A 13641-nucleotide genomic window follows, 5' to 3' on the forward strand; every position below is an offset into this window, starting at 1 on the left:
CAGATAAAGTTTCTGGGTGAAATATGTGGTGGGATTTATTGGGATCTGCTTTATGTTTTAGGGGCTCCGCCGTGTATCCGTGTCTCTGTCCGCCTGTCTCGTGAACCATTATTTCCGTGCTGGGAAAGTGCCGGATAAATGTTTGTTTCTGGGCGTGAAGGGTGAGTATTGGTACGCACTCACGCCCCCGCACTCACGCCCCCGCACTCACGCCCCGCACTCACGCCCCCGCAGGGGTCCCTTTGCAAACACGTGGTCAGTTACCGCTCACAATCACCAATAAAGGGGTGCAACGGGAAGCAGGCAGACCAGAGGATCCCTGCCCATCGCCACCTTCCTATCATTCTAAGCCGGCTGGGGTGGGTGGCCTCTCAGGAAGTAGAACTGGTTACAGTTTGAATATAACTGCTGGACAACCAATGAACACTTAGTCGGGGGAGGGACCAATAGGGAAAAGAGCGCTGGGCGTAGGTATGGCGGGGGGGCCTGGGATGTGGGGATAACCGGCCATGCTGTGTGTGGCGGCAGGCTGACACGGAGTCGAACACGCATGGAACATGCAAAACAAATAACTTGGTTTGTGTTACAGTCAGCGGGGGTGGGGCAGCACGTTTTGGGACCCCCCGGCTGGGGTACCTAACCCATTAAGCCCACTGTTTACTCCGCCCCCTGAGTCCATGAAACGCGCTGTTTAAATTCAGATGCACTTTTATGGTTTTTCAGCCAATGGAGATGGAGACCTCGCGTCACAACGTGGTCAGGCTCAAGAAACCGAGTCCCTCCAACCACCAACCCTCACCTCTCCAGACACCCCAGCCACCCCTCCGACTAAAACAAATGCCCCCAGAACAGCAGTTGTGAAAAAATCAGCTCCAGTCTGTTGGGGTGAAAATGATCCCTCCCCCCAAAAAACTTGCAAGAACCCCCCCAGTAACCAGGGGTGCAGAGACAAGTCCGATTATTTACGGCACGTGAAGCACCGCGTGGAGGAGAAGCTGTTTACCTGCAGCGAGTGCGGGAAAGGCTTCACCGGAAGCTCCCAGCTTGAGCGTCACGTGAGGACACACGCCAGGGAGAAGGCATGTATGTGTCCTAAGTGTGGGAAACCCATCAGCCAGAAGTCTGGTCCAAAAGGTCAGACGGGGACCAGCGGGAAAGCAAAGCCTTCGGTCTGCTCGGGGTGTGAAAAAATCTTCAGCCGGGCGCCTAAAGTGACGCGGCCCTTGAGGAGCCGGCACCTGCAAAGAGGTTTCGAGTGTGAGGTGTGCGGCAGGCTCTTCAGCCGGAGGGAGAGTGTGTTGAGGCATAGCATAATCCACACGGGAGAGAAACCCTACCCCTGTCCGCGGTGCCAAAGACGTTTCGGCCGCAAGGAACATCTGAACAGACACCGCGGGGCCGACGGCATGGAGTGCAAGGGCCAGGGCAAAAAAAGTCCAAAGAAGGCTCCATTCACTAACAGGGACACTGAGGATAAGCAGAGCGGTGGTGCCACCAAGGAGCCAGAAGCAGGTAACCTTTGAAGCATGTTTGTCAACACGCAAAGGGTTAAAATGTTTTTTGTGATCATGTAGGGTGGTTACTAAACGTGAGTTAGGATTTAAGTGAGATTACAAATATTATACCCAATATGTGGACAGTATGTATACTGATAGTAGCGCCCTCATTGCTTTTTCACTTTCGCTCACTCTTTCACTCTCACTCTTGCGCTCTTTCACTCTCACTCTTGCGCTCTCACACTCACCCACTCTTGCGCTCTCACACTCTCTTGCATTCTTACTCACTCCCTTACTCCCAATGTCTCCCTACCTTCTCCACCGTCTGCTTCCGTGCCTCTGCCTCCTTTTCGCAGGTCTTCGTCTGCTTCTCCCCGGTATCAGCTCCGTTGACCAGGCCTACCTGAGCGCTTCCTCAAAAGGGGGGCTCCGTGGACACCTTCTCCCCCCCTATTGGAGGAATGGGGGTGAGGCTCCGCCCTTTTAGCGGAAGTACTCCGAGAAGCTAGAATAATGCACACGGATTGACAGAGAAAAAGAGGTGCAGCAACGCTTCTCTTTCCCCGTGACTCCATCTACAATATTCTGGATTCTTGGAGTACTTTTGCAAAAGGGCGGAGCCAAAGTGCACACCCCGTGAAGAGCCTCTCTCCGTTCCTCCAATTGGGGAAGAGGGTGTATGCAGAGACTCCACCCTTTTGAGGAAGCTTTCCGGAAGACCTGGTCAACAGAGCTGATACAGGGGAGAAGTGGATAAAGAAAGAAGACCGATGAACAACAAGAGGCAAGAGAAGAAGCGGAGCTGCGGGAAAGGAGACAGGGATGCGGAAGGGAGGGAGACATAGAGTGAGTGTGAGAGTGCAATTGCAGGAGGTCTGTCTGAGGTCTGAGTGAGCTGGCATGAAACGTTGGTCTGACCAACATATTTACGTGAGCTGCGCGTTACGTGTGAAAGAGCCTCGTGCACGGCGGTTTGTTCAGCCCTGCTCTATATCTTGTATGACGGATGAGTTTATATCTCGTGTGACTGGGGTCCCCCCTGTTGCTGATAGAAAAATGTCCTAAGAGGCTGGCTGTCATTTTGCGAATGGAAGATGAGGTTCTATCTGGTGGGTTCCGCACTTCTAGCCACCAAGGTAAAGGTCTGCCCATTGCCCAATGTTGTTGTTTTAGTTGGGGCTGTGGTGGTGGCAAACTGCAGTCCCGGGGGCAGAGAACACAACCGGTGACGCCTGCTAAGCGACGACCAACGTTAATGGCTTAGTTGGTTTGCTGATTTACCATATCGAAGACTCTGGGGGTCCGATGGCGTTCCTCCAAGAGCTTCATTTTTTCCTTATCTTCGCTAAGCTGCGTACCAGTGTTTGTAGGACATCCATGCGTTTGTTTCTCCGGGGATGATGTGCATCAGACATACAACAAAGAGCAGCTACAACTATTGAGTGTTTTTTGTGCACTTGCGGGATTAAAGACTTGTTGACCACTGGAAGGTATTAGGCAGCCCCCCAGATATGAGCCCCATAATTCTCTGTGAGCCTTTGGGTAAAGACTGAGAATCATGGTGATGATGATGATGATGGTGGTGGTGGTGGTGGTGGTTGGAAAGGTTATGCCTGCATTGGTTTGGGTGTCAAGGTTTGTTCTGTTAAGTAACCGTCCATTTTACCTGCAGATGCCAATAATATCAGGATAAGAGCTGAAGGAATCAAGGCAGAACCTGAGGACCCGGGATTCGTAGATCCTGATAATATGATGATGAGTTCTAGACTTCCTAACGGGGTCGAGGCAGAGCCCAAGGATCCCCAATTTCAATATGCCGATAACATGGAAAGCGATAAACTTCCAAACTGGGTCAAAGCAGAACCTGGGCACCCGAACGTGGCAGACGCAGATAATCCATCGACCGGTGGTAGACCTCCTAACGAGATTGAGGTGGAACGGGAAGACCCTACACTTTCAGTTGCTGGTGTTACACCTCCTAATGTGACCGAGCCAGAACCTGAGGAGCCCAATAACATGGCGAGTGATAAAATTCCTACCTGGATCAAGACAGAACCTCAGCACCCTAAATTTACAGGTGTTGATAATATGAATGCCAGTTCTAGACTCTCTAACGGGATTCCGCTAGAACCTGAGAACCCTGAATTCCTAAATGCCAATAGTACGGCAAGTGCCAAACTTCCTAACTGGATCAAGGTGGAAGCTGGACACCCTGAATTGCAATTTGTCGATAATATGGCACATTCTAAACTTCCTAACTGGACCAACGCAGAACCTGAGAACCTTACGTTTTCAGATGTAGATAATACATTAACAAGTGCTAGACTCCCCAACATGATTAACGCAGAACCTGAAGAACCTACATTTGCAGATGCAGATAGTACATTAACCAGTGCTAGACTGCCTAACGGGGCGGAGGTAGAACCTGAGGCCCCTGCATTTTCTGACGCTCCTAATACAATGGCAGGTTCTAACCTTCGTAACGTAATCGCTGCAGAACCCGAACACCCTGAAAGCCCGTATGCCACAATTATGACAGGTGGTAAACTTCCTAATTTGATCAAGGCAGAACCTGGACATGCTAAATATTCTAACGGGATTCAGCTAGAACCTGAGAACCCTGAATTCCCATATTCCAATAACTTAATAAGCGATAAGCTTCCTAACTGGATCAAGGTAGAACCTGCAGATAATACATTAACGAGTGCTAGACTCCCTAAGGGGATTGAGGTAGAACCTGAGGACCCTGAAGTCCCATATTCCAATAATACAGTAAATGATAAGCTTCTTAACTGGATCAGGACAGAACCTGAGCAGCCTAAATTTCCAGATGTCACTAATACAAAGACAAGTTCTAAGCTTCCCAACTGGATCAAGATAGAACCCCAGGACCCCGAATTTGCTGCTCAAGAGGCCAGACAACCACGTGTTGCCAGCACACCAGACAGGTCCTCCCCAAAGACTTTAGACAATGTAACACGGCAGGAGTTAAGTAGTAATAATGGTCCGGAATATTCTGCTGAGCGGGGCTTTTTAGAGCGTTATACTTACCGTGCGCAGACGTCTAACCGCGGGGAGATGCAACGTGTGGAGGAACCGTATGCCTGGCAGGAAGGGAAACTATACGCCTGCCTGAAGTGCGGGAAACAATTTAGTCGCTGTATTCAGCTTGAGGTGCACTTGAAAGGGCACGGCGGGGACAGGCCCCATATCTGCCAGCGTTGTGGCAAAGGATTCCACAAGAAGAAACATTTAGCGAGACACGAGAAGACCCATTCTGGGGAGAAACCCTTCCCGTGTCTGACCTGCGGGAAGCGCTTCAGCCGAAAAGACCACCTGTCCCGACACCAGAAAATTCGGGGGAGCCGGTGCACAGCCAACAGTAAGTTACTCAGGGAGTGATACCCCAAGCTGAATCCTTTATAAACCATCTTCCGTCAACGTGGCCTCCTACTGCAGATGACACAAACCTTTGGTTTACACGAATGCAGGAAAGAGCACATAATCTGTGTTGGTCTCACAGGGCTGAAATATAGAATTGGGTTAAGTCCACTTAGTAGAGTTGAAGGTTTACCCCGACTGAGCAGACTCAATAGTCTGTGAGCGTCTGTGATTTTATAGTTTGCGAGTTACAGGTGAGGGCATGCAAGTGAAAAATGATTACTGGCACCCAGAGGCACCATCAGAGCAGTGGCGGTGGTCTGGGAGCAAACATATAGTCTCCCCGATTACGAATACCTGCGGCTCGCTTTGTCAGGGGAATTAATTTAATACCGTATCGCAGGGGGGTTCTGCTGCTGGAATAAATACACTGCAGGGGGCAGATAGAGGGGCATTTCCGGCAGTCTCAGGACATTAGCGTTTTCATGAAATGTGTCGGCAGATAAGAACCATTCGCCCCGTCTAGTCTGCCCAATTACTGAATACTTTCATTAGTCCCTGGCCTTATCTTATACCTAGGATAGCCTTACGTCCATCCAACACTTGCTAAACCTCCTTCACTGTATTAACCTCTGCCACCTCCGCTGCAAGGCTATTCCATGCATCCACTCTCAGTAAAGTGGAACTTCCTGATATTACTTTGAGACATTTGCCCCTCTGATAGGAGGTAGTTTTTAGGGTGCCGTTCCCTGGAGTATGACTCTCATTTCCATGTTTCTGCAAGTAATTCGCCTGTTCTTTACTACGCAGGGGAATCGCAACAGAACAAGAAACTTCCTGGGAGGAACCACAATCGCTCCGTGGCTAAGGAATACGGCAGAGAGCAGGTGGTCCAGGGGGGCCGTGCCGTGGCTAGAAGGGCTGATGTCTTTGACTGGCCTGATACTGATCTCTCTGCCCACGAGCCAGCAATACGACTTCGTAAAGACAGACAGGCCAGTCCAGCGGGGCCAGACAAACAGGACTGGAGTCACCTGAGAGAGAGCCTTTATAAGAGCAAAGCTTGCGGGGAAAGCTTTAACGATGGCTACAGTTACCTCAGACATCAAAGCACCCACGCCGGTGAAAACGCGTACGGAAAGGATCTTCCTCAGCTCTCCCAGATGGTCACCGGTCGTTGGACCAACCCGGCCGAGAGCCGAAATTCTGAGCGCGGTAAGAATTTCTTCCAAAACCCAGAGCAGCTTACACCCAGGAGGACCCCCAGCGAAGAGAAGCCGTATAACTGCGAGGAGTGCGGGATGCGTTTCAGCGACTACCCGGACTTTGTTATTCACCAGCAGAGACACGAGGAGGAGAACCTGCTCTCCGGCAATCGGTGGCTGAGCGAAAGCATGCGCGCTCACATCGAAGAGAGGCCGTATGGCTGTACGGAGTGCGGGAAGCACTTCAGCGAGGAAGAGACTCTCCTCCTGCACCAGCGCTCACACAGGGGCAAGTGGCCGTTTCGCTGCTTCAACTGCGGCAAAACGTTTAGTCAGGAAAAGCATCTCCTGCGGCACGAGAGGTTCCAGCGGGAGTGTTCTAAGGTCGTAGCCGACATGTTCTAAGGTCGTAGCCGACATGTTCTAAGGTCGTAGCCGACATGTTCTAAGGTCGTAGCCGGCATGTTCTAAGGTCGTAGCCGGCATGTTCTAAGGTCGTAGCCGGCATGTTCTAAGGCTGTAGCCGGCAGCGTTTCAAGGGTTAAACTGTAACGAGCGGGCCGGCTTATTGGCCCAGGCACCTTCCCTCCGCCTCCGACGCCGTTCTGAACTTTAGTGAAATGAGAAGTCCTGGCGCACGGATCCCACCGGAGCGATTTCAGAACCTCCCCGCCTACCGTTAATAAATCCCTTTTTTAGTTTTTTTTTCCTTTTTGTATTTAATACACGTCCAGGATGGTGAATATTAAATCTTTTCTGGGTTTTTTTTTTAATCTGATTTTTTTTTTTTTTTTTTTTACGCTTTGAAATGCGTCGGTAAAGGAATCCGGACAAATCCTCGAATTTCTCCCCGTCGTTACGTTCTGTATGGAAATATATTTATATATATATATATATATAAATATATTGGAATCTAGGAAGGTGTCGCGGGCTGGAGCTGCTCGTTATACAGACTGTAGAGTAATAATAATGCACGCTCCGTGCCCTCAGGATCTCCTGAGATGAGGCAGTCGCCGTTTGCCCCTCAGGGGGCCGTGCGGAGCGGCAGGAAATCCGCGTCGCATTCCGGGGGACCCGAACTGAGAAACGTTTGTTGTAGGTCAGCAAATTGGTGAATTAAAGGGACGGTACCAACAATATCGGCTCTGATGCTTAATCTCGTTATTTAATATAAGGCAGAGGAACAGATAGATGTTTATTCCCTGCGGGCATCTCGGGGTATTTCCCATGATGCTACATTTTCACAACCCTAATAACAGGTCTCACTTTACAGCCTGCTGTTCAGTGGGTGGAGCCTAAGTACAGACTTGCACGATAAGCCACGCCCACATCTTGTCCATCATATCGGCTGTGGAGGGGCAGGTTGCTGGTTCTGTTTTTCTAAAACCTTGCCTCTTCCCTTCATTTTTGGCTCCAGCAATACCTGCCCCAGGTTACCGGTCCAATAATTCACCCAACAGACCGATGGACCTGCCGGCAGATCGGTGAGATGTTCCCTGACATCAAGGTCACATCGTAAACCCGAAGTCTTTATCATACTGCCTGAACAGAATGTCTCGGTCTCAGTCACCCAGTCAGACACTCTGACTAATGAAAGTCTATAGAGGGATGGACTTCATTAGTGTTGCCATAAAGCATCAGCTCAACGTCGGCCCCCAGGTCTGCAGATAGAGGGAGTTTTGTGGTTAGTTGACATCTTTACTGCCAAACCTCCCCTTTAATCTTGAGAGAAGAGTTGAGGGATGCGTTCCCGCTTCGTATCTTGCGTCACATGGACCCTACATCTAAGAGCTGAGGAGGGACTCCCCGCTCCCGCTTTGGTTTTGAAGCTGGCAGTGGTGGAAATAGTGAGCTAAGGGCCCTGGTGCAAGAAAGCTTGTAGGGCCCCCAGCCCCTGTATTGCCCCCTTCAGCCACTGTAATAGCCACCACTGGTCATTCCCTGGTGGTCCGGGCGGATATCATCACATTTGACGAGGGTCTGCGCTTCCGTCACGCATTTAGGTAGACGGGTGAAGGGGGGTCCTGTGGGCTCCATCACTGGGCCCCTTGACTTGCCCCTCCCCCCTCCTATTGTTCTGCGCCTGTAGCGAGGAGAAACCGCACTTCTGGGCTTTAGGCGGGAAACCCTTAAATCCCACCAGCAACACCGTTTAGGCTTCAGGGTTACTCACTAAAGAAAACTCGCAGGGCGGCATCCACTCACCGCCGTTATTCCGGTGCGATTTGGGGGGCGCTCGATGCGCAGAGCCACGAAGCGTGGCGTACTTTTAAAAACTAAACAGAATCCACTTAAAATTTGTGGGATGGAATTTGCAGGAGGAGCAGATCTATTATTTTTGATTCATATAGCGCCGTTATATGCTGCGGAGCTGTACAATGTATTCAGGCCGAGGACGGCAGGGCTAGTGGGGAGGTAGTCCTCCTGCTGCAAAACCAGGGGACCCTCCGCTGAGCCTCCACTCAATGGACGAGTTCCCAGGGAGGTTTCTGATCTCCCCAACACTACGAATGATGTCGAATGATGGGATGCATTATGAGACACTCTGTGCCTTTAAGGTATGATGTCATGTCCCGGCGCAACGAGGATGGAGAGGCGGCAGGGGAGCTGCTGAAGTAAGTCCCTGCATCACGGAACAATTTGGATGGAAAGAAACTGAGAAGGGCTGTTTGCACCAGAGCTTACAGTTCACAAGCGCTGGTCCGAGAGCGTCCTGGATTTCTATATAAACATCGCTTGGGGTGGGCTAAGGGGGTGGAATCCCTGGGTATTCTTGGCAGGCAGCCCCAAATGAGGACTCTGATCCTGAAGTTACCCCCTGCCTCAAGTCTCCTTTCCAGGAAGCGCCAGAGACTCGAGGGTAGAGTTACTTTAGCCTCGGTAATCCCCATCGCTAACGTTAGGCAGAGAAGCTGCTGGACCGGGCTCTGCACAAGGTAAGAGGGAGCTGGGGAGGGGAAGAGAAGAAAAGAGACGTTAGAGTGTGCGTGCATGTGAATGGTGTTTGAGTGTGCGTGCATGTGAATGGTGTTTGAGTGTGTGTGAATGGCGTTAGAGTGTGTGCGTGCATGTGAATGGTGTTAGAGTGTGCGTATGCATGTGAATGGTGTTAAGAGCGTGTGCGTGCATGTGAATGGTGTTTGAGTGGGACATCCCATTCTTAAACCAGGGGCATTAATACGGAGTTGGCCGCTGTTTGGGGTTATAAGACCCTCCACTCTGGGAAGGCCGTCAGCATGGTTTTAGAGTCTGGGAATTCGTGTCCCTTCAGCCGTTTGTGAGGTCAGGCACTGATAGGACGTGAAGGTCCGGCTCCTAATCCGGGTCCAATTCATTCGAAGGGTGTTCGGGTCAGGGCTCTGTGGAGGTCACTCGAGTCTCTGCGCACCAAACTTTATGGTGCTTTCTTTGTGCACGAGGGCCACAGTCATGCTGGGACAAGAAGGGGCCTTCCCTGGGGCCACAAAGTTGTAAGCCCACAATTGTATAAAGCGTCTTTGTACGCTGCATTATGAACATTACCCTTCAATGGAAGTAAGGGGCCCAAACCCTGAAAAACTGCCCCAGACCCTCACCCCTCCCCCACCAAACTTTACAGCAGGCGTTGTGCGTTCCGGTGGGCAGCATTCTCCTGGCATCCGCCGAACCCGGATTCACCCATCAGACCGCCAGTAATAGACCGAATCGTGAAGATTCTATGTAGTCACTGGTCAAATGTGTTCCCCAAACAGCTCTTATACCGGTCGTCATGGAAACCTTATTATCTAGAGATATGCTTAATTGAGTCACCTGTATTCAAGCAGGGATAATCCGTAACATACTGGGGGCAAAAGCACCTTTTATATGATAACAGCGGGGAGAATAGGAAAGAATCTGCCCCTTCACCATGAGATTGGGGCAACAACCCTGTTATTCTGGGTCAAACCTGGCTATGATAATTGGTGCTGTTTAAATAAGTGCTTAAGCATAGGAGAGGAAGTGGGGCAACCAGTGATTGTCTGTGGAGACCCGGAGAAGCAGTGGCAGGAAGTGGGGCGACCTGGAGATTCTCTGTGGAGACCAGGAGAAGGGGTAGAAGGAAGTGGGGCGACCTGGAGATTCTCTGTGGAGACCCGGAGAAGGGGTAGAAGGAAGTGGGGTGACCTGGAGATTCTCTGTGGAGAGCCGTTTATATTGTAATCCCCTTTCTTGGTTCTGGGATTTTGTTTTCTTTGAATGCTTCAGATTTTTTGAACAATTTTAATAAAGAAATGTCAGAGATTAAATAAAAAAAAAAACAAAAAAAAACCCTTTTTTTAAAGGCCAATGCGCTGCGTCCGGGCCGAGGCTCATACCTCCACAGCATTCCCATTACATTATTCTAGTTATCATCTCACTGAAATCTGCAGGGGCTATAGCGGTAACAGGAAGTTGGTTCTGTGTCTCCAGCACCGGAGCCATTTTGTCGGAGCCCATCGAATGAAAGGTAAAATGGTCTCCAGAAAAATGGCCGCTTTTCTTCCCTGATGGAGACATTTTTTAGATACTGTATTAGCGAAAGTTCTGTCTCTGGTGGTTCGAACTAGAGGGAAGGCTTTGGGCGTGACGCATGATATCGCGAGGCTACCCGCATGCGCAGTGGGCAGGAGTTTTGTTCCTGAGCATGCGCTGTTGGCCGGTTTGTGCGTATGCGCGGTGTGCCGCCGCTTCGGGTCTCTGCCTTGGGGCAGCTTCTACGGTGCAGGATGTCTGGAGATCACAGGGGGCAGGTGAGTGACTCCCCGGCTGTTACCTCCTGCTCCGCGCTGCTGTTTCATCCCGCTACGCGCGGTCCCTTGCCGCTGAGTAGTAACTCCGGCTCCGCGCTGCCCCCCTGCTGTTTCATCCCACTCTGCGCCGCCCCTTCCAACTCCGCCCCTCCCAGTCACTGGTACCTCCGGCTCCGCTGACTGGTCCCTCCCGCTCTGCGCTGCCCTCCCCCACTTACTGTTTTCTCCCGCTCCGCGCTGCCCTCCCACGCTTACTGTAACCTCCCTCTCAGTGCTGCCCTCCCATACCTCCTGCTCTGCCCTCCCCTGCTGACTGGTACCTCGCGCTCCCCTCCCCCAGCTGGCACCTCCGGCTCTACGTGTCCGGAGCAGGACGTTACGGCTGAGGGTAATGGGTCAGAAGACACTCAGAGATAAACAGAGATAAAAATGAAGTATTTAAGCTTCTCGATCTGAGGAAAATCCGAAAAGTTACTTAATTGGGTCCTGGATCAGAATCAGAAGGAGCGGTGGGGGGGGCACGTGATGCGCTACGGCATCTGCTGGCGCTATATAAATAAATGGAATGGGGTATAATAATTGTTAAAGCCACCTTCCCACCTTTTGAGCCGCATCCTGTCATCTCACGATGTCTCATAAAATCAGCAAAACTTACTGGCGTTGCTTAGCATCAGAGTCCGGCCTTAAAGCTGCACCACTGCGGGGGACCCGATTTGGGGGTAAATGGGCTCTTTGTGCCGTTTCAGGTTCCGTTTGACAAGCTGTCCATGTCCTTCTGTCTGGAAGACTGGGCTCTGGTGGAGGAGGGAATGAAGGACATTTACCGGAGCGTCCTGAAGGAGATCCACCGCTCCCTGGGGCAGCTGGGTAATGCAGCCATGTGGCGTCTGTAAACCCCCTCCTCGCGAACCCTGGAGGAGACCCCCACTGGTTACAGGAAGCCCCACCCTATATCCGTACTCCCCACAGGGGGTAAGCCCCCCCAAAAAATAAACCCACCAGGGCAAATCCAATGTTTAGAGGTAGACAGTCATTGTTAGCTTTAAGAGAGGAGCAAATCAGAGCTTCAGGATCTGCTGCCCCTCCCCCCCGGCCCTCGTGGCCCCCCGGGTTCCAGAATCTCCATGAATACGTTCTGCAGGTTCTGGAAACAGAAATCTGCGGATGTGGAGAATGAGGTCACGAGAATCCACGCTCTCCTCCAACTCTCCTCCCGGCTCTCCCTTCATACACGGGGCCCGTCACACGCGCCACCGATTCCCTCTCCTCCCCGCCCCCTCTCTTTCTGCCCTTTCCCCGCTTTGTGTGTCGGGGGGGTCGGGGGCTGACCACGCTCCACTTTTCCTGCATTCCAGGCTTTTTAATTCAGTCGTCGATCGTTTCTTTGTACGTGAAGCGGGAGCACCTGAAGTCCACCCCCAGCGCGGCCCAGACCCCCGACGGTACGCGGGATTCGGGGGGCGGGGTGTTGTGCGTGTGAGTGTGTATGTGAGTGTGCGGGGGTGAAGCTCTCCGTGTGATTGGCCGTCTCTCCGCCGCGTGGCTCGTAGGGAATTATCCGAATGTCTCTAATCTCAGCTCTGGTTTTGCTTCTAGAAGCCGCTGCGATTCACCCGGATCTCTTCTTCTGGATCGGAGAAGAGACGAGTCCGCAGCCCAAAGGCCCCGCGCCGTCCGAGGGCAGCTCTATAGGTGAGACCCGCCCCCCCAGGGGCCGTGGGGTTGGGGGGGGCTTCGTTATGGGTCTGTGACAGCAAATCAGTTTTAAGTGGGGGGGCGGCGTGGGCATCATGGCTTTACCGGGGCGGGGGGCATAACGACGTTACGGGTGGGGGCCGCGTGAACAGCAGGGATTTATTCACTAAGCGGTTTTATTGAATACGGTGACTTTTTTTTTAATTCTTTTCCTCTGCAGTGAAAGTTTCTGGACAGCAGCCCGTGGAGGTAAGAAGCCGGCCCCAGACCAAGTAAACCAGGGGGGCCGGGGGCAGGTGACGGGGGTCTGCAGATTAGAAACTTAAAGGGGCCGCACATCTGATGGCTGAAGCGCCCCTTTTTTGTATACGTTGGGTAACGGCGCCCCCTGCTGGGCGTTTTTCTCTCTCTATCCCTCGCGGTGCAGAATTTGGGATCTGGGGGGCAGATTATTTGGGGGCAATTCTTCTGTATGGATCTGTTGGATTGAATAAAAACTGCCCAGTTCTGCTGCTGCCCCGACCCGGAAATAAAGTGTTCCTTTGTCACGTGACACAGAAACTGGCCCTGATAGGCTGCCGACAAAAAGAGGAGAGAATAAAACGACGAGAGAGATTAATGCCTCGCAGCTTATAACCTCCCGCTCTGTACGGACCCCCGTATGCTTATAACCTCCCGCTCTGTACGGACCCCCGTATGCTTATAACCTGCCGCTCTGTACGGACCCCCGTATGCTTATAACCTGCCGCTCTGTACGGACCCCCGTATGCTTATAACCTGCCGCTCTGTACGGACCCCCGTATGCTTATAACCTGCCGCTCTGTACGGACCCCCGTATGCTTATAACCTGCCGCTCTGTACAGACCCCCGTATGCTTATAACCTGCCGCTCTGTACGGACCCCCGTATGCTTATAACCTCCCGCTCTGTACGGACCCCCGTATGCTTATAACCTGCCGCTCTGTACAGACCCCCGTATGCTTATAACCTGCCCCTCTGTACGGACCCCCGTATGCTTATAACCTGCCCCTCTGTACGGACCCCCGTATGCTGATAACCTGCCGCTCTGTACGGACCCCCGTATGCTTATAACCTGCCGCTCTGTACGGACCCCCGT

The 13641-nt window shown here is 52.0% G+C and overlaps 1 protein-coding gene across 1 annotated transcript; it reads left to right on the top strand.

Moving 5' to 3' along the window:
• The first annotated feature begins 701 nt into the window (after nucleotides 1-701).
• Nucleotides 702-6832, top strand: LOC128496799 (uncharacterized). The gene is made up of 4 exons (XM_053466594.1): nucleotides 702-1512; nucleotides 3169-4878; nucleotides 5688-6466; nucleotides 6555-6832. The coding sequence occupies exons 1-4, from the start codon at nucleotides 702-704 to the stop codon at nucleotides 6573-6575; spliced, it is 3321 nt and encodes a 1106-aa protein (XP_053322569.1). The 3' UTR covers nucleotides 6576-6832.
• The last annotated feature ends 6809 nt before the right edge of the window (nucleotides 6833-13641 follow it).

Source organism: Spea bombifrons, chromosome 5, assembly GCF_027358695.1.
Source record: "Spea bombifrons isolate aSpeBom1 chromosome 5, aSpeBom1.2.pri, whole genome shotgun sequence".
NCBI classification, from domain to species: domain Eukaryota; kingdom Metazoa; phylum Chordata; class Amphibia; order Anura; family Pelobatidae; genus Spea; species Spea bombifrons.